This window comes from Zingiber officinale, chromosome 2B, assembly GCF_018446385.1.
Source record: "Zingiber officinale cultivar Zhangliang chromosome 2B, Zo_v1.1, whole genome shotgun sequence".
NCBI classification, from domain to species: Eukaryota; Viridiplantae; Streptophyta; class Magnoliopsida; order Zingiberales; family Zingiberaceae; genus Zingiber; species Zingiber officinale.
In genome coordinates, this window is record NC_055989.1 from 3,554,844 (window position 1) to 3,576,706 (window position 21,863).

The 21,863-nt window shown below is 39.1% G+C and overlaps 1 protein-coding gene across 1 annotated transcript; it reads right to left on the reverse strand.

Annotated features, from left to right (window-relative positions):
* Window positions 1-668: 668 nt before the first annotated feature.
* Window positions 669-2,046, reverse strand: LOC122048939. Its single transcript, XM_042610446.1, has one exon. The coding sequence runs from the start codon at window positions 1,974-1,976 to the stop codon at window positions 816-818; it is 1,161 nt and encodes a 386-aa protein (XP_042466380.1). The 5' UTR covers window positions 1,977-2,046; the 3' UTR covers window positions 669-815.
* Between the last annotated feature and the right edge of the window lie 19,817 nt (window positions 2,047-21,863).

Below are 21,863 nucleotides of genomic sequence, written 5' to 3' on the forward strand. Positions count from 1 at the left end.
TCATTAACCGCCAGACAAAGCCTGACAGCCGACATTCCTTGACACCCACTAGACCCCAGAAACATCCGTTGCAGTATAAAAAGGGATGCTTTGTCCCTTACGCAGGTACGCTCACTCGTCATTTCTTACTCGTCTTCTCTTTCCGCCCTTTCTCTGTGCTTCTGGGGAAAAAGTACCTGACTTGAGCGTCGGAGGGCCTGACCTGGGGACTTTTTCCCTGGTTTCTGGTCTCTAATGACTCGGAGGCTCGTCTGAGTGTGTACAGAGTCCTTGCGTTATCATCCTGATCATCATTCTTCGTCATCTGCCCGTGTGAACCCTTCCGGAGAGTGTCAGATAGATCGGACGCCGCATCGACTTTCCGTGAACCCCCAGTACATCGAGGTCCGCCTTCATCCGACTCGGCTTCGGAACGGGATCACCATATGTTTGGCAGATTGAGATGATCTGAATTGGATGATGTCCACACTAATGCTGACCTACAAATTTACCATCCTAACATTTTGAAGCACTTGGACTATTTTCTGTAGCTGTAAGAGCTCATGATCAAGGAACAATTGCCCAAGCTCAAACAAAGGATAAACATGCCAAGTATTTCTATGACACTAACTAATTCCTTCAATAAAAAATCAACTTTCAAAAGCTTAATAGTATTCATCTCGATCATATTTGAAGCAAAAGTAACATGCCATAAATTGAGTTTACAACAAAATCTAGCAAAGATGCATGCAACAATTCAGATCATCTCAAGAGATTGTGTAAGAAGAAAACCTTGACTGCTTACAATTGGCTTGTCTTACAGCGGAGTTTCCTTGTCATCTACAAGATTTCACTCCTTTGATAGCTTCAACAATTTCTGGAACTTTATCTTGATACTTGGTCACAAATTGCATCATGAACTTCTCATTCGAAACCAGGAAATGACTCCCTTTGAAGCCCGCCTTGATCAATCCCTTGTGCATAAGAATGTGCAGGACGGCATACCTGGGCATCAACCTCTTCTCCAGGCTCAACAACAGGACAGTTGGATTCTTCACTGTGTGCTCCGGCGTCCATCCCAGCTTCTCTTCCACAAACTTCACAGTCTTCCTTGTCTTCTCAGTCGATATCCGCACAATGTGAGGCTGTTTTGAGAAGGCCTCCAAGACATTATCCTGTGACCATCCCAATCCCATAAAGGTCTCCACTTTCTCCACCCACTTCTTCTCGGGCAACAGAGCAAGCACCCCGAGTGCACGGGCGAAAGTAGTTTTCTTCGGACAGATTCCCATATTCTTGATCTTGTCAAAGGCCTCATTGAATCGATTTGTATCTGTCAGCAAAGTGTGGCCGTAATGGGTCAAAAGCAGAAAGATTACATCATCGGGCACGCAGTGTGCGCGCAGAGCATCGACCTTGGGAAGCACTTTGGTTCTGATGTCTACGGCCATCAACCAAGGTGAGTTCTTTATGGCATTCACAAGGTTCGCATTCGTTATCAAAATTGATTTGAGGAGCTCAGAGTTGGGGAGCAATCGCTTCTCTAAGCTGCGTCTGAGCAGAATGGGCCTAGCTGACAGGATCTCCGGGAGGGCGGTTCCGACGAGGCTGATCCCGCGGAAGAGCTCCAGCTTTGGCTTCAAGATCTTCTCGACGTCCATCACGAGAACACCGGGAAGGCGGTCGACGAGGCGTACGAGATGGGCTTCGTCGAAGCCGTAGTCCTTGAGGAGGGTGAGAACCGAGAGCGCTTTGTCGAGGGTGTCGAGCTGGACTTTCTTGGAGATGGAGAGGGCGGCACGGTCGGAGATCCCGCACGATCTCATGAGGGAAGAAGCGGTCAGGGATGAGGGATCGTCGGCGCCGACGGAGGAAGCAGAATAGGGTTTGCCGAATCCCAGAAAGTGTGGGCGGGAGGGGGCGGTGATCCGACGATGGCCGAGAGTGGTAGTCACTTGAAGTCGACGGTGGATGGCGGCGCAGAGACGTCGAAACATTGTTGATTTCGCTCTGTAAACGAACTGCTCGACCTAACGACGTCAGGAGAGATCGTTCGACCAAATTTGGTTCGTTGAAAAAGTTGCCCCTTCGTCCCTCATTTATACGGAATTTTATAATAACGCTTTTAGTTTTCTTCTAAAAATCCCATGAAGTTGACAACGTTTACTTCTCCCTCGCTTCGTAGCTCTGGACTGGAACAAACACTATGTAAAACAGTGTCAAATATTAATAAATAATGGTGTCAACAAAAGATGAATATATTCGTCCTTAGTATTTTCATCAATTCGTCTTAGGATAAATACGAAGGAAGTAAATTATGGATAACTATTAACTTGAGATAAATCATGGACGACTATTAACTTTTAGAATAGTAACTAGCACATAAAGGAGGTATTTATCTCGACTTTGTCGAGATTCAAATCTAAGACTTTATGATGACAACACCTCATGTATTAACCACTAAATCCATCTAAAGGGACCAAATATTAATAAACAAGAGTCTATAGAGCAATGTGATCATTTCTATTTGAGTGATGGAGTTAAAAGCTTGAAAAAGTATGTACCTTAATTTTAAAATTATTAAATAACATATTTAATATTATTTTTATTATGTTACTATTGTCAATGGATTGTTATAGTATAAAAATCGATTCCGAATATTATTTATCAATATAGTAAAATCTCTAATCGATTGCTCGATTAAAAATTTACTTATATTTAAAAAATTATTATTATCAATATAATAGATTAAATTAATATTTAAGGATATGTATATAATAAAAAAATTAGATGAATAAATATGATATAATTTTATATTATTATGAGTTCTATAGTCCATCAGTCGATTTTGATCGAAATCGATTGATAGACCTAGAAATCTTAGAATGACATGAAATCCAGTCCTATGCGCTTATCTAATTTTCTTGATTCAATTCGTATTTAAAAAATCACTACTTTTAATAAGTGTGTTACGTTGATATTTGAGGGCACATGTATAATCAAGAAAACTAGACAAAAATATAAGATATAGTTTCATGTCATTCTGAGCTCTCTAGGTCCATCAGTCAATTTTAATCTGAATTTGACTGAAACTAGCTTATGGACGTAGATAGCTCGAAATGACATGAAACTAAATAGTATGTATTTATTTAGTTCTTCTGATTATATCCATACCCTAAAATATTAATTTGACTCACTATATTGAGAGTGATGATTTTTTAAAAATAAAATAATTCTTTCAATCGAGAGACTACTGTGTAGAGGAACAGTCTCTCGAATAGATTGTTATAATGTAACAATCGATTGGGAACAGTAACAGGGACAAAAATAATATTGGATGCATTATTTGATAATTTTGAAATTAGGATACATAATTTAGATATTTTAAAATTTTACCTATGTGATTCGTAAATTTGCCAAAAAAAAACAAGAAGCTTTGTATTGTTGTTTCTAACTTCAAGCTCACCGAACATGTAGATTTTCCTTTTGAGAATTTGAATGGAAATAAAAAAAATTGATAATCCTAGTTAGGCTCATTGACTATCACTGGAGTGTTGGAGTGACTGGCCGGGTCCCACGGAAGTTTCCCACCGATCACGCGGCAGTCAGCCCAGAAATCCAGCATCCTTTGGTTACGTCCCCCATTTTGAGGAAAAATTTCTGCAAATACGCCATAGCCGGGGTTCGAATCACGGGTGCTTGGGTGATAACCTGGATGTTCTACCGTGACACCATAGCCCCGGGGATGAGTTTGAATGGAAATAAGAACAAGGATTAAAGATATTTGATTATGAATAAAATTTTAATTTTAGGAGTTTCAAGACAATAAGATTAGTTTATAATGTGCCACAACTATTAGAGTTGTGAACATATGCAGAGAGAGAGAGTCTCTCTCATGTGCGCTCGCACTGGGGGATAAATCCAAGATCCAAATTGCATTGACTTAAAAATGATTCATGTGCGAGTATGACCTGTGAACATCAAATGTCAGATTGATCGAGACAGAATTTACCTAAATAGAAAAACAAATGTTTTGTCATTTGAATTTTATGTTTGATTGTTGCTCAAGGTAACAGATACACTAATGCAATTAATGCAGAATCCATAATCACTGACTGAAATGATCGACCAACGACTCACATTTCAAGCGTGAGAAGTAAAGGCAATAAATGACTTTTAATTGGTTGTTTGCTATAGTAAAGATAAGAAGCTTTTATATTAGAAGGCCATGACTTTGAGTAAAGCATACATGTATGTAAATTAAACAGGAGTCATGAAAAAGAGGAACAACATTAAGAGAGTCAACCCCCTAGAACAATAAGGATTAACCCAAATCATCCAACTGATCAAATAATCGGTGACCCAGACTTAAGAGTTCAAACCAGATCATCTTTTAGAAACCTAAGTCAAATTTCATTAATTTCAAAAATTGAACCCAAAACTGTGGATGAATCCCTACTAGACCCAGATTGGATTATAGCTATGTAAGAAGAACTAACCCAATTTGAGCGTAATGATGTTTGGGACCTAGTCCCACCGCCTAAGAATAAGAAAATAATAGAAACAAAATGGGTATTCAGAAACAAACTAAGTGAAACTGGGGAAATTACTAGAAATAAGGCTAGGCTGGTTGCCAAAGGATTTAGTCAAGTTGAAGGACTTGATTATGATGAAACATATGCCCCGGTAGCCAGATTAGAATCCATTAGAATGTTACTAAGTTATGCAGCCCATAAGGGATTCAGACTATATCAAATGGATGTTAAGTCTGCCTTTCTTAATGGACTAATTAAAGAAGAAGTTTATGTAGGTCAGCCTCCTGGGTTTGAAAGTCTAGAACACCCTGATTATGTTTTTAAATTAAAGAAAGCACTATATGGACTTAAGCAAGCACCCAGGGCATGGTATGAGAGGCTAACATCTTACTTAACATCTAAAGGATTCAAACAAGGTCAAATAGACCCAACCTTGTTTGTTAAATCATTAAATACAAACATATTTATTGCACAAATATATGTAGATGATATAATTTTGGCTCAACAAATTCAGAATTTTTAGAAGAATTTATTAATCTAATGGAAAAAGAATTTGAAATGAGCTTAGTGGGAAAATTAACATATTTCTTAGGATTCCAAATCAAACAAACAAATGAAGGAAATTATATTTATCAACATAAATACACCAAAGAATTACTTAAAAAATTCGGAATGGAAAATACAAAAGAAATAAAGACACCTATGGTAGTAAACACAATCTTAGACAGTGACCCAAATGGAAAACCAGTTGACTTAAAACATTATAGAAGTGCAATAGGTAGCCTACTATACTTAACTGCAAGCCGACCTGATATTTTATTTGCAGTTAGTATGTGTGCTAGATACCAAACTTGTGCTAAGGAATCTCATTTGACACAAGTTAAAAGAATTTTTAGATATCTTAAAGGAACAACAAATGTAGGAATCTGGTATCCTAGGACAAATAATTTTGAACTAATAGGGTATTCTGACTCAGATTATGCTGGATGCAAATTAGACCGCAAAAGCACAAGTGGTGGATGCCAATTATTAGGTTCATCACTTGTTAGCTGGTTTAGTAGAAAGCAACATTGTGTTGCTCTATCTACAACTGAGTCAGAATACATAGCTATAGGCGAATGTGTTGCACAATTATTATGGATGATGCATACTCTAAAAGATTTCAACTTAAATATCACGAATGTAAAAGTATTAATTGACAATATAAGTTCAATTAACTTAACCAAGAATCCTGTGCATCATTCAAGAACCAAACATATTGAAATTAGGCACCACTTCATCAGGGATCATGTTACTAAAGGTGATATTGAACTCAAGTACATTGAGTCTAAATCAAATTTAGCTGACACTTTTACAAAACCACTCCCTGAAAGTGAATTTAGCAACTTACGACGAAAATTAGGGATGTGCCAATAGACTAGGATTTAAAAAAAAAACAAACTATTTTTAAAGTAATGTTTTTTTTAACTCATAAGTCAAATTTGTTTGTTTTCAAAACTTTCCATTTTTAGACTTTCAAAAACAGTTTTGGCCTTAGACTAGTTTTGAATCCTTAGAAAGCATGTACCCATAGGTCTAGTTTTTGAGCATCTCACCAACACCTTAGGTTTACCTTGCTTGTGTTTGACAAACATAGAAAGGGGTGAGATGCATAGGCCAATTGTCTGGACTTAAGATGCTTATTTCAGTGCATCAGCATAAGTCTGGACGTTAAATACAAATCAGATAGTAATCAGATTAAGATCATCAGTCAAGTCATACACTGACTGTTTATAATCACCTTAATCTGACTAACCCAGTGAAAGCTACTATCTTCTGATAGTTAGTTAGTACCTAATTGGTTAGACAGCTGGTTAAATTTAAGTATCAAGTTCAGGGGGAGAATTAACTCAAATTTTGTGTGTTTGAAAAATGCCTTTTAAAACCTAACCTATGTTTGAACATTGATTTACAAAAGTTAAATTTAACTAAGTATTTGAAAAATGTGAAAGTTTAATCCCACCCAATTTTCAAACCTGATTTGAAAAGTTAACTATTTCCAAATTTAGCCTTTATCAAATTAGCCTTAAAAATTTATTTTGGCAAAAATTTTACTTCTTGAAAAATTATTCTTACTTGTTTAATTTTTGCTTTGTTTTGAAAAATCGAAGTTGAAAATTTACCTTTTTGAAAAGTAAATGTTACTTAAACATAAAAAGTAAATTTGAAAAACCTGTTTTAAAAATTTCTATACGCTTGAAAAGTTAAACTTGATTAACTTTAAATTTATACTTTTCAAAATTCAACTTGTCTCCCCCAAGTCAACTTGACTATTTTTTAACTTGGTGTTAAAAATTGTACTTTTATCTTTTGAACCAAACTTAGATATGTTTCAAAATTTGATTATCTTTTACAGTAACTCTTCACTATGATTGTTTACCCTTGCTTATTTTTTGATGAATGCCAAAGGGGGAGGGTTAGGTGGTTAAGTTAGCTAAATCAAATTAAAAAATACAAACTAACTTTAAAACCACATAAATGCATGTTGTTTCTTGCATATGTTTTTCACTAACTTAACCAGGTTGTCATTACATCAAAAAGGGGGAGATTGTTGGTGCGGGTAGCACTAACGGTCTAACCCAGGTTTTGATGAATGACAAATAGGTTAAGTTAGTGTTGTTGTTGTCTGACACTTTGATCAAGTGTGTAGGAAAAGTCCAGACAGGTCGACGGGCTGACCGGATGTCTGGCACGAAGTCCAGCTAGGTCGACGGGCTGACCGGATAGCTGGCGAGAAGTCCAAGCTAGGTCGACGGGCTGACCGGATAGCTGGCGAGAAGTCCAAGCGGGTCGACGGGCTGACCGGACGCTTGACGAGAAGTCCAAGCGGGTCGACGGGCTGACCGGATGCTTGGCGAGAAGTTCAGACGGGTCGACGGGCTGACCGGACGTCTGGCAGGTGAGTAAGGTAAGTCACTGGAGGGGAGTGACTGTGAGGACGCGTTCCCGGAAAGGGGACATTAGGCGTCGATCCGGCTTAGATCCATTTCGGATGTCTAAGTCGAGATCGTGACTAGATTCCGGTCTCGGAAAGACGGAATCTAAGTCATACTCTTTTTAATTATGTGTTGAACTTTAACTGTGCTGACAATCTGTTTTACAGGATATACATTTGCCTCGGACTAACTTTGTTTTGCAGGAAAAGGGAGTTTTCTGGAACAAAGTGGTCCGGGCGCCCGGAAGGCGAATTCTATCCAGCCGAGTCGTCGCCACGTGGATCATCATGGTTTGTGCAGCTACGTCACATTCCAGGCGCCCGGAAGGAATCCAGGCGCCCGGAACAACATATAAAAGAAGCCCCAGGCAGGAGCTTCAGGATTAATCAATTAAGCTAAGAACTCTTCTACTGCTGGTCTTGCTGCTCGACGTTCAGTGCGACGCCAACAAAGCTCCGACACTACGCTCCGTTCTTTTCCCTTTTTGTCGGTATTTGTTTTCAGTTTTCATTAGCATTTCCTGTACGGTTCTTTTGTAATCATCATTTCGAATTGCTAGTGATTGCCCAACGAAAGTGGTCAAGGACCACGGGCCTTCGAGTAGGAGTCGTCACAGGCTCCGAACGAAGTAAAACCATTGTGTCTATTTTACTTTTCCGCTGCGTTTATACTGTAAGTTTTCGAATCGATATTCACCCCCCCCCCCTCTATCGAATCTAACGGTCCTACAAGTGGTATCAGAGCAGGTACCGCTCTGATTTGGTGCAACCACCAATCAGACTGGGGGTGAAATTTTTTTTGGTTTTCAGTCTTACACTCAAAACTTGTTTATCATTTTTTTTGCAACATCAATCTAGATTTTTCTACTATTTTTCTCCTCCCACACTACTAATCCAAGACCAAGTCTTGGGATATTTTTTTCAGTTATTTACCTGTGCACAGAATGTCCCAACAAGAAGGATTTAGTACAGTGCGACCTCCACTCTTCAACGGGGACGACTTCCCGTACTGGAAGAAGCGCATGGAGGTCTACCTCAAAACAGACTTCGACCAGTGGATGAGCATTACGAGACCCTACAAAATTCCAGTGGACAACGCCGGGAATCTAGTGAAGACTGGACAGCAGATCTGAAGAAAAAGCATCAACAGAAAATAAAGCGATCAACACTCTACGGTGCGGATTGACAAGAGAATAACTGAACAGTAGTTCACACAAAACGCTAAAGAGCTATGGGACAAGTTGATCGAGCTACGAAGGAACGAGTGACGCCAAGGTAACAAAGCGAGACCTGCTCTTAAATAAAATTTTAATATAAAAATGCGGGAAGGAGAAACAATGAATCAACTACACGCGAGGATCAAGGACATCCTTAACGGGCTTCATGCGATAGGCCACCAGATGGAGAACAGAGACTTAATAAGGTACGCATTAAACGTCTTTCCACATAATAGTTTGTGGGCATCAATAGTGGATGCCTACAAAATTTCTAAGAATCTTTCTAACTTAAAATTAGATGAGCTTTTCTGTGAATTAGAATTACACGAACAAACTAATGCTGGAGCCGAGAAAGGTATAGCTTTATTTGCAGGTTCCTCCAAAGAAAAGAAAAGCAAGCCTGAATTTGAAGAGGAATCTGACCAAAACTCCGAAGACGAAGAACACCTGGTGAACTTGGTAAGAAAAATGTTCACCAGGAGAAAGAGGAGCTTCAGCAAAAAGGACCTTCAAAAGATCAGCTCTCCCTCAGAACAAAAGAACGTGACTTGCTACGGTTGCAATAAAAAGGGACACTACAAGAACGAATGCCCAAAACTGAAGTTCGACAAACCAAAGCAAACCAAAAAGAAAGCACTCAAAGCAACGTGGGACGATTCCTCGGACGAATCAGAAGAAGAAGAACAGAAACATCAGAGCCACCTCGCACTGATGGCTCGCGAAGCCGAAACAGAAGACGAGTCGGAAGATGAAGACGGGTCTGAACCCGAAACAAGCCACGAGTCCGTACTCGTTTCCGAAGGCTCGAATGAGGTATATTTTAATTTAAACAAAAAATTTTTTAGAATCATCTCCTGTTTAAATAGTAAATTAACTAAAGTAGAAAATGAAAACAAATCACTTCTTGAGGAAAATCAAAACCTCAAGGAACAATTAAAAAATTCAAATCCAACTCAAGATCTAACACTTGAGGAGGAAAATCTATCATTAAAAAATGATGTTAAAAATTTAAAAGAAATGCTAGAAAAATTTACAACAAGATCAAAAAATTTAGACTTAATCCTAAATAATCAAAAAGCATGTTATAATAAAACCGGACTAGGATATAAGTCGAATTCAAATAAAACCTTCAACTCATTAATAACCCAATACAAATCAACCAATCTAGCTTGGGTTCCGAAAGCGTGTCTGACCACGCAAATAGGACTTAATCAATATTATATACCTAAAGAAAAAATACATTATATAAAATTGAATAAACCAAACCAAAATCCAAAATATAAACCTAAATCAATTTCAAAATCTAAACAGTTTAAAAATCAACAAAATTATCACCAAGTTAACCATAACTATAAAAAGAATTGACACAAACCTAAAACCAAAATGTAAATTAATAGCCAATAATTCAGGGGGAGGCTCCAGAATAGCTGGCACCTCCAAAACTAACTTACCCGACAGGGTAACCCAAAACTAACTAACCTGGCAGGGTAATTAGAATTTGAGGCCAAGTTTAACTTGAATCATGGTACTGGAGAAGTTTTTGGATGATAGTACGTTAGGGAAGCTTGGGCATCGCATGTCTAGAAAGATATGGCTTCAATCTGGTGCATTTGGCCAAGTGGAACTGACCGAAGCTACCCTTAAATGAATCCTAAACAGTTAGACCAAGATTTAGTACTAAGTTCCGTGGATAGGACTATTCGGAAAACCTCGAAAGGTTGGTTACTTCTAATGATGTCCTTGTGACTCACCAAGCTTAGAAGTTTATCCGAAGAATGCCTATTTGTGGAAACCAAAGCTAAGTCTGAATCTAACACAAGTTAAACCAAAACTCTGTAATCAAACCAATTTCATCTCACAAAATCATAGGGTTCCCTGATTGATAATATAGATCGGGTGAGATGAATAAGGCTTAAATTTTAAAGTCAAAATTTTTAATTTTAACTTAAAAATTAATTTCAAAATTTTAATTTTAAACTTAAAAATTAATTTCAAATTTTTAATTTTAACTTAAAAATTAATTTCAAAATTTTTAATTTTAACTTAAAAATTAATTTCAAAATTTTAATTTTAACTTAAAAATTAATTTCAAAATTTTAATTTTAAACTTAAAAATTAATTTCAAAATTTTAATTTTAACTTAAAAATTATTTTCAAAATTTTAATTTTAACTTAAAAATTATTTTCAAAATTTTAATTTTAACTTAAAAATTAATTTCAAAATTTTAATTTTAACCTTAAAAATTAATTTCAAAATTTTAATTTTAAACTTAATTTCAAAATTTTAAATTTTAAACTTAAAAGACTAACTTTAAATCCTACTTACTGTAGGAAACCAAGTGGATTTTGGACAGTGGTTGCTCCAAACATATGACCGGAGATCACACCAAGTTCACTCAACTCACTTACAAAAGCCTAGGAACAGTTGCCTTTGGAAACAACGGCAAACTCAAGGTAATTGGTATAGGTAATATTGAATTAAAATTAGACTTTATAATTACAAATGTTTTACTTGTTGAAAATTTTAAATATTATCTTCTAAGTATAAGTCAATTGTGTGATACTAGGTATAAGGTCAAATTTCTATCTACAGAATGTTTAATCAAACATCTAGATAATCCTACCATAAGCTTAAAAGGCTTTAGAAAAGACAACATCTATGCCATCAACCTAACCATTTATTCCATTAAGTGTTATTTAACACAAAAAGAAGAAACTTGGTTATGGCATAGGAGGATGTCTCACACCAACTTTAGAAATATAAGTAAACTAAATGGACTTGTAAAATGCTTACCAAAGCTACCTAACTTAGATTCAACCATATGTAATGCTTGTCAACAAGGCAAACAAACTAAATCAACCCACAAACAAACAAATCAACCACAAACTAACTCAATCTTAGAACTTCTACATTTAGATCTTTTTGACTCCCATGGAGTCAAATCTATAAATGGAAACTTATATTGTTTAGTAATTATAGACGACTATTCTAGGTTTACTTGGGTAAAATTCTTAAAACATAAAGATGAAACTTTTGAAATTTTTACAAATTTTTGCAAACAGATTGAAAACGAAAAAGATATTAAAATTAAACGAATTAGGAGTGACAACGGGGGAGAATTTAAAAATCACAACTTTAACAGTTTTTGTCTAGAAAACGGTTACCATCATGAGTTCTCATGCCCTAAAACCCCCCAACAAAATGGAATTGTAGAAAGAAAAAACAGAACCTTACTTGAAGCTTCTAGAACAATGTTAAATGAGTATAACCTACCTAAATACTTTTGGGCAGAAGTCGTTAGTACAGCCTGCTATGTACAGAACAGAACAACAATAAATAAAACTCATAACAAAACTTTCTTCGAAATGTTTTATAATAAACAACCAAATATAAAATATTTTAAAGTATTTGGGTGCCCAGTCTTTATCTTAAATACAAGAGAACACTTAGGAAAATTCACCTCTAAAATTGAAAATGGAATTTTTGCAGGATATTCCCTAAATAGTAGAGGCTACAGAATTTACAATAAGGTTACCTTAAAAATTTAAGAAACTACTAATGTAAAATTTAAAGAAACTAAACAAGACATAGAACCTACACAAACACCTAAGTTTGTTCCAGAAACCAACCAAACTCTAAGTCATGAAGAAGAGGAACAACATTAAGAGAGTCAACCCCCTAGAACAATAAGGGTTAACCCAAATCATCCAACTGATCAAATAATCGGTGACCCAGACTTAAGAGTTCAAACCAGATCATCTTTTAGAAACCTAAGTCAAATTTCATTAATTTCAAAAATTGAACCCAAAACTGTGGATGAATCCCTACTAGACCCAGATTGGATTATAGCTATGTAAGAAGAACTAACCCAATTTGAGCGTAATGAGGTTTGGGACCTAGTCCCACCGCCTAAGAATAAGAAAATAATAGAAACAAAATGGATATTCAGAAACAAACTAAGTGAAACTGGGGAAATTACTAGAAATAAGGCTAGGCTGGTTGCCAAAGGATTTAGTCAAGTTGAAGGACTTGACTATGAGGAAACATATGCCCCGGTAGCCAGTTTAGAATCCATTAGAATGTTACTAAGTTATGCAGCCCATAAGGGATTCAGACTATATCAAATGGATGTTAAGTCTGCCTTTCTTAATGGACTAATTAAAGAAGAAGTTTATGTAGGTCAGCCTCCTGGGTTTGAAAGTCTAGAACACCCTGATTATGTTTTTAAATTAAAGAAAGCACTATATGGACTTAAGCAAGCACCCAGGGCATGGTATGAGAGGCTAACATCTTACTTAACATCTAAAGGATTCAAACAAGGTCAAATAGACCCAACCTTGTTTGTTAAATCATTAAATACAAACATATTTATTGCACAAATATATGTAGATGATATAATTTTGGCTCAACAAATTCAGAATTTTTAGAAGAATTTATTAATCTAATGGAAAAAGAATTTGAAATGAGCTTAGTGGGAAAATTAGCATATTTCTTAGGATTACAAATCAAACAAACAAATGAAGGAAATTATATTTATCAACATAAATACACCAAAGAATTACTTAAAAAATTCGGAATGGAAAATACAAAAGAAATAAAGACACATATGGCAGTAAACACAATCTTAGACAGTGACCCAAATGGAAAACCAGTTGACTTAAAACATTATAGAAGTGCAATAGGTAGCCTACTATACTTAACTGCAAGCCGACCTGATATTTTATTTGCAGTTAGTATGTGTGCTAGATACCAAACTTGTGCTAAGGAATCCCATTTGACACAAGTTAAAAGAATTTTTAGATATCTTAAAGGAACAACAAATGTAGGAATCTGGTATCCTAGGACAAATAATTTTGAACTAATAGGGTATTCTGACTCAGATTATGCTGGATGCAAATTTGACCGCAAAAGCACAAGTGGTGGATGCCAATTATTAGGTTCATCACTTGTTAGCTGGTTTAGTAGAAAGCAACATTGTGTTGCTCTATCTACAACTGAGTCAGAATACATAGCTATAGGCGAATGTGTTGCACAATTATTATGGATGATGCATACTCTAAAAGATTTCAACTTAAATATCACGAATGTAAAAGTATTAATTGACAATATAAGTTCAATTAACTTAACCAAGAATCCTGTGCATCATTCAAGAACCAAACATATTGAAATTAGACACCACTTCATCAGGGATCATGTTACTAAAGGTGATATTGAACTCAAGTACATTGAGTCCAAATCAAATTTAGCTGACATTTTTATAAAATCACTCCCTGAAAGTGAATTTAGCAACTTACGACGAAAATTAGGGATGTGCTTAATAGACTAGAATTTTTTTTTTTTAAAAAAACTATTTTTAAAGTAATGTTTTTTTTAACTCATAAGTCAAATTTGTTTGTTTTCAAAACCTTCCATCTTTAGACTTTCAAAAATAGTTTTGGCCTTAGACTAGTTTTGAATCCTTAGAAAGCATGTACCCATAGGTCTAGTTTTTGAGCATCTCACCAACACCTTAGGTTTACCTTGCTTGTGTTTGACAAACATAGAAAGGGGTGAGATGCATAGGCCAATTGTCTGGACTTAAGATGCTTATTTCAGTGCATCAGCATAAGTCTGGACGTTAAATACAAATCAGACAGTAATTAGATTAAGATCATCAGTCAAGTCATACACTGACTGTTTATAATCACCTTAATCTGACTAACCCAGTGAAAGCTACTATCTTCTGATAGTTAGTTAGTACCTAATTGGTTAGACATCTGGTTAAATTTAAGTATCAAGTTCAGGGGGAGAATTAACTCAAATTTTGTGTGTTTGAAAAATGCCTTTTAATTAAAACCTAACCTATGTTTGAACATTGATTTACAAAAGTTAAATTTAACTAAGTATTTGAAAAATGTGAAAGTTTAATCCCATCCAATTTTCAAACCTGATTTAAAAAGTTAACTATTTCCAAATTTAGCCTTTATCAAATTAGCCTTAAAAATTTATTTTGGCAAAAAATTTACTTCTTGAAAAATTATTCTTACTTGTTTAATTTTTGCTTTGTTTTGAAAAACCGAAGTTGAAAATTTACCTTTTTGAAAAGTAAATGTTACTTAAACATAAAAAGTAAATTTGAAAAACCTGTTTTGAAAATTTCTACACGCTTGAAAAGTTAAACTTGATTAACTTTAAATTTATACTTTTCAAAATTCAACTTGTCTCCCCCAAGTCAACTTGACTATTTTTTAACTTGGTGTTAAAAATTGTACTTTTATCTTTTGAACCAAACTTAGATATGTTTCAAAATTTGATTATCTTTTACAGTAACTCTTCACTATGATTGTTTACCCTTGCTTATTTTTTGATGAATGCCAAAGGGGGAGGGTTAGGTGGTTAAGTTAGCTAAATCAAATTAAAAAATACAAACTAACTTTAAAACCACATAAATGCATGTTGTTTCTTGCATATGTTTTTCACTAACTTAACCAGGTTGTCATTCCATCAAAAAGGGGGAGATTGTTGGTGCGGGTAGCACTAACGGTCTAACCCAGGTTTTGATGAATGACAAATAGGTTAAGTTAGTGTTGTTGTTGTCTGACACTTTGATCAAGTGTGCAGGAAAAGTCCAGACAGGTCGACGGGCTGACCGGATGTCTGGCACGAAGTCCAGCTAGGTCGACGGGCTGACCGGTTAGCTGGCAAGAAGCCCAAGCTAGGTCGACGGGCTGACCGGATAGCTGGCGAGAAGTCCAAGCGGGTCGACGGGCTGACCGGACGCTTGGCGAGAAGTCCAAGCGGGTCGACGGGCTTGGCGAGAAGTCCAGACGGGTCGACGGGCTGACCGGACGTCTGGCAGGTGAGTAAGGTAAGTCACTGGAGGGGAGTGACTGTGAGGACGCGTTCCCGGAAAGGGGACATTAGGCGTCGATCCGACTTAGATCCATTTCGGATGTCTAAGTCGAGATCGTGACTAGATTCCGGTCTCGGAAAGACGGAATCTAAGTCATACTCTTTTTAATTATGTGTTGAACTTTAACTGTGCTGGCAATCTGTTTTACAGGATATACATTTGCCTCGGACTAACTTTGTTTTGCAGGAAAAGGGAGTTTTCTGGAACAAAGTGGTCGGGGCGCCTGGAGGTCCGGGCGCCCCGAAGGGATCCGGGCGCCCGGAAGGCGAATTCTATCCAGCCGAGTCGTCGCCACGTGGATCATCATGGTTTGTTCAGCTACGTCACATTCCAGGCGCCCGGAAGGAATCCAGGCGTCCGGAACAGCATATAAAAGAAGCCCCAGGCAGGAGCTTCAGGATCAATCAATTAAGCTGAGAACTCTTCTACTGCTGGTCTTGCTGCTCGACGTTCAGTGCGACGCCAACAAAGCTCTGACACTACGCTCCGTTCTTTTCCCTTTTTGTCGGTATTTGTTTTCAGTTTTCATTAGCATTTCCTGTACGGTTCTTTTGTAATCATTATTTCGAATTGCTAGTGATTGCCCAACGAAAGTGGTCAAGGACCACGGGCCTTCGAGTAGGACTCGTCACAGGCTCCGAACGAAGTAAAACCATTGTGTCTATTTTACTTTTCCGATGTGTTTATACTCTAAGTTTTCGAATCGATATTCACCCCCCCCCCTCTATCGAATCTAACGGTCCTACACTAGTGAGTGAAGCTAGGTGAAAGTCCTAGTGAGTGAAGCCAGGCAGAAGAAAATCCTGGTGAGTGAAGTCAGGTGAAAGTCCTAGTGAGTGAAGCTAGGCAGTTGGAAGTCATAGTGAGTGAAGTCAGACAGAAGGGAAATCCTGGTGAGTGAAGCCAGGTGAAAATCTTAGTGAGTGAAGGTAGGTGAAAGTCCTGGTGAGTGAAGCCAAGCAGAGGAAAACCCTAGTGAGTGAAGCCAGGTGAAAATCCTAGTGAGTGAAGCTAGGTGAAAGACATGGTGAGTGAAACCAGGCAGAAGAGAAATCCTAGTGAGTGAAGCTAGGCAAAAGGGAAGTTCTGGTGAGTGAAGCCAGGCACGGGAGAAATCCAGATGGATCAAGGCTGATCAAACATCTGGTGTTGGAAAGTCCAAGTAGGTCAATGGGATTGACCGGATACTTGGCACAAGGAGAAAAGTCCAAGTAGGTCAAAGGGATTGACCAGATACTTGGCAAGAGGTGAAAGTCCAAGTAGGTCAAGGGAGTGACCGGATACTTGGCATGATGAAGAAAAGTCCAAGTGGGTCAAAGGGATTGACCGGACACTTGGTAAGGGAGTCCTAGCAGGTCAAGGGTGACCAGATGCCAGGTATGATGAACCAACAGGTCATGGATTGACCGGATGTTGGTTTGGGGGCTTGAGACTTGGTTTTGGGTAAAAACCAATGTCTGGATCGATCAGCCAATCGATTAGCTGATGCCCAATCGATCGACTGATCGATTGGGAAGGTCCCCACGACAAGCCTCGAGTGGGCAAGTCGCAGAGCGCATAGAAAGCCTCTGGATCGATCAGTCGATCGATCCAGATCTCCCAATCGATCAGTGGATCGATTGGGAGATGGCGATGTTGCGCGATAAGCCCTGGATCGATCAGCCGATCGATCCAGGCAATTCCTGAGAGCACAGAGGCACTCTGGATCGATCAGTCGATCGATCTAAAGCCTCCTCAATCGATTGGGAGCAATCTAATCGATCGGGATCCGACTGTTGGCGCAGATAAAGGTTGTTGGCGTGCGTCTTCTTCGGTAGAACTCTCAGCCACAACTCCAGATCCTCAACAGCAACTCCACAGCTCTCTCTAAGCTCTATATCACCAGTTTTTGAAGGTTCTTGGAGGCTCTTCCAAGTCAAGAGGTGGATCAAAAGCAAGAAGAAGAAAGCTAGGGTTAGGGTTTCTTGTATTCATTGTAAGCTTTGCTTATACTTTTGTTCCCTTTCCTTTCTTTCTGTATTGAGAGTCTTATAGGGCTTCTCCGCCTTCGGTAGTTACCGAAAATGAGCGTTTATTAGTGGAGGTGTGTGTGTGTGCGTGGATCCTTGGATTAGTCACCTCTTGTGAGGTGGATACCAAGTAAAATCCATTTGTTAGCATTGTATGCATCTGTTTCTTTGTATTTCCGTTGCACATCTTTGAAGAAACAAGCAACGCCGACCACGAGCACGCGACGAGCTATTCACCCCCCCTCCCCTCTAGCTACATTTCGGTCCCAACAAGTGGTATCAAAGCGAGGTCGCTCTTCACCGGAATCATCGCCGGAAGGGGCAAACAAAACAAGCAAAGCTAGAGGGTGAAGAAGTTGGAGCAAATTCATCAAAGTCAAAGAATTCAAGAAGCTCAACTTCAAGATGCAATTCCAAGATGGACTTGGATTTGACACGCGGGTGCCTCCACCATTCACAATGACAAGCTTCGATCTTTGGAGATCAAGGATCAAAAATTTCTTGATGGTGGAGATAGAGCAATGGTTTTCTCTAATGAAAGGCTTCGAGGCTCCAAGAAATTCAAAGGGAAAAATTCTCAAGAGGAGCAAATGGAGCCCGGAGCAAGTCCAAAGGTGCGAAGCAAATGACAAGGCAACCAAATTATTGGTTAATTTATTGCCTAGCACAATTCTATGCAAAATTGGACAATATAAAGATGCCAAAGAGCTTTGGAGCAAGTTGGCTAACCTCCATGAAGAACCCTCCACTGTACCGAATCAAGAAGAATCTAAAGAGGGCGACTCATTGGAGCAAGACCAAGAGGAGGACTCCGAAGTTGAGAGATGCTCAACTTCCAAAGAAGAAGTCCAAGAAGCTTCATCTTCAGAGGAATGCAATGAAAAAGGCAAGGAGGGAGCATACTCCTTGTTCCATATATAAGATGAAGATGAAGAAGCCTCCACCTCTAGGATTGAGGGGGAGCAATCTTTGGTGACACCGGATCAAGAAGAAGGAGAAGCTTCTACATCCGGGTCAAGAGAAGAAGTGGAGGAAGAAGCTTCCACCTCCACAAGTTAAGCTAAATCAATGGGAGGAAAATCATTTGCGGATCAAGAGGAAGCCTCTACCTCCGAATCCAAAGGAGAAAGTGTCATCCCTACACATGAAGGTATAAGTGTGTCAATAAATAATAAAAATCATATCATATGCTTTGAATGTAGGGAACATGGGTATTACAAGAGTAAATGCCCTAAATTGGCCAAGAAGAAGGGCCAAGTGGCACAAAAGGGCAAGGACAAACCCAAGGAGACCATCCCCAATACAAAGAAGAGCAAGGAGCACATTGTGTGCTTCTCTTGCAATCAAAAGGGGCATTACCGAAGTCAATGCCCTAAGGGGAAGAAGGTGGTCAAGTCTCAAGGAGAAAGCTCAATTCAAGGGGGAGCCTCCAAGGTAAAAAGAAAGGTAACTTTTATTGAGCCTACCCCTTTAAATTATGGTAAAAAGCATGCTAGTTCAAGTTTATATCATTTTAATGCTATTTACCATGAAAATAGGAGGCATGATAAAGTTAAGAAAAATCATATAGTTTATCATGCTAAAACCTCTCAACCTAGGTTTAGAAAGGTAGATAGGAATTTAGGCAAGAACCCTAAGGATTCTAGGTATTTGCCTAAGAAGAAGAAAAATCAAGGTTTTAGTGAAAAACCTAAGGTTGAAGAATTATGGAAGGAAAATCAAGTCTTGAGGTCAAGACTTGACAAATTAGAGAGGACTCTTCGAAAAATAACAAATATGACACAAGGGTCCAAGAGTCAAAACTTAGGTCTAGAAGTATCAAAGTCATCCCATGGTCATAAGGGTTTGGGATACAAACCTAAAACCAAGAAGGATGTAATTTCTTACCATAGGGTTCCATATAGTTATGGAACCAACCCTAGATCTAGTGATCAAGTCAAGAATACTAGGAAGGTTATTCCTAAGAGTATTTTTGCAACAAACGTGGCTAAGACTTCTAAGAAGTCTAAGAAAGTCACTAACAAGGTCACAAGGGAAGCAATCCCTAAAGTTGACATAGAAAAGGTGACCAAGGCTTCTAAGGAGCAAAGCAAGGTCACTAGGAAGGTATCTAGGGAAGTTATCCCTAGTGAATACCTAGAGCATCCAAGGAGCACCAATAGGTTTTGGGTGTTGGTGCAACCTTAGGTCAAGGTTGACCTGGTTGACCCGACTCGAGTTGACCTGACTCGAGTTGTATTTTGATATTTGACAAGAACAGAAGAGTTGTATTTTGATGGGAGATTGTTGGTGCAACCTTAGGTCAAGGTTGACCTGGTTGACCTGACTCAAGTTGTATCTTGATGTTTGACAAGAACAGAAACTTGGGAGGTTGTGGGTGCAACCCTTGGTCAAGGTTGACCTGGTTGACCCGAGGTGAGTTGACCTGACACGGGAAAAGTCCAAGCAGGGAGCTTGGCATGGGAAAAGTCCAAGCAGGGAGCTTGGCACGGGAAAAGTCCAAGTATGGAGACTTGGCACGGAGAAGTCCAAGTATGGGAACTTGGCAAGTGGAAGTCGGAGAGGGCTCGGTAGCTCGTTCTCCGGACTAGGTCAGAGAGGGCTCGGTAGCTCGTTCTCTGGACCGGATGGAAGTCGGAGAGGGCTCGGTAGCTCGTTCTCCGAACTGTGGTCAGAGAGGGCTCGGTAGCTCGTTCTCTGGAACGGATGTGGAAAGTCCTGGTGAGTGAAGCCAGGTAGACGTAAAAGTCCTAGTAAGTGAAGCTAGGCAGTTTGGAAGTCCTGGTGAGTGAAGCCGGGCAGATTGGAAATCCTGGTGAATGAAGCCAGGTGAAAAACCCTAGTGAGTGAAGCTAGGTGAAAGTCCTGGTGAGTGAAGCCGGGCAAGGGAAAATCCAGATGGATCAAGGGTGATCGGACATCTGGTGTTGAGAAGGTCAAGTAGGTTAAGAGAGTGACCGGATACTTGACACGAAGAGAAAAGTCCAAGTGGGTCAAAGGGATTAACCGGACACTTGGTGGGGAGTCTTAGCAGGTCAAGGGAGTGACCGGATGCTAAGCATGATGTACCAACAGGTCAAGGTTGACCGGGTATTGGTTTGGACTTGGTTTGGGCAAAAACCAAGCTCTGGATCGATCAGTAGATCGACCCAGTGATACACTGGGTTATCTGATCGGTCTGGTGACCGATCAGTAACCAAACAGTATGCTACTGTATGTTATCTGATCGGTCTGCAGACCGATCAGAAAGCGAACAGAAGGCAAAGAGAAAAGGAGGGGATCGGTCTGTGGACCGATCCACATGCACCCTGATCGGTCCACAGACCGATCAGGAGACGATCAGAGAACTTGGGCGAGTTCTCTATGAAGAGTGCTGATCGGTCTGGGGACCGATCAGCACAGGTCCTGATCGGTCCCCAAGACCGATCAGAGAGGATCTGGACCGATCAGGCTTCAGCCTGATCGGTCCACGCACTAGCCGTTGCGACACAACGGCTAGATTCTGTGTCTTCTTTGTCTTCTTCGCAGGTGCAGGTATAAGACCTCTACAGTAGACGAAGAAAGAAGAACTCTCTTGCTCACGAGACTGTGATTTGAGCTTTGCTGAGCTCTTTGTCTCTGAAGCTTCGTGTGAGCTTCCCCGGCTGGTCAGCTGCTGCTGTTCTTCCGTGAAGTTGCTGCTTCGTCAACGGAAACCAGTCGAAGGCAAGCAAGGTGTTTTACATTCATATTGTCTGTATTTCTTGCTGTATTTCTGTACTTCATTCTTGCTGTTGCAAGAGATATTGTGGTGAGGTTTCTCCACCCAGAAGGAGTTCTTATTAGCCGGTTTTCCGGGGACTCATCCACCGACGGATTGATAGGCTTCGTCCACCTTACGGACACGCCGAGGAGTAGGAGTTTATCTCCGAACCTCGTTACATCGACGAGTTTGAGGTTTGATCTTTCCGCTTTCGTTTCTATTCATTTTATTTCCGCTGCGCTAACTCTAATTGTAGAAAGAAACGAGAATTTGGGGTCGGCTATTCACACCCCCCCTCTCTAGCCACGATCATCGATCCTAACAAGTGGTATCAGAGCGAGGTCGCTCTTCGCCGGATTAACACCCGAGAGAGCACGAGCTAGAAAATGGATCTATTCGGAGAAGATGTCACGATTCCACCTTTCTACGATCGCGACGACTTCGCGTTTTGGAAGGTAAGAATGAAATATTTTCTTATGACTAACCTTGAAAATTGGAGTTGTGTTCAATTAGG

Coding starts and splice junctions, on each gene's coding strand:
- LOC122048939 (XM_042610446.1), bottom strand. CDS start 1,976: ATGTTTCGACGTCTCTGCGCCGCCATCCACCGTCGACTTCAAGTGACT.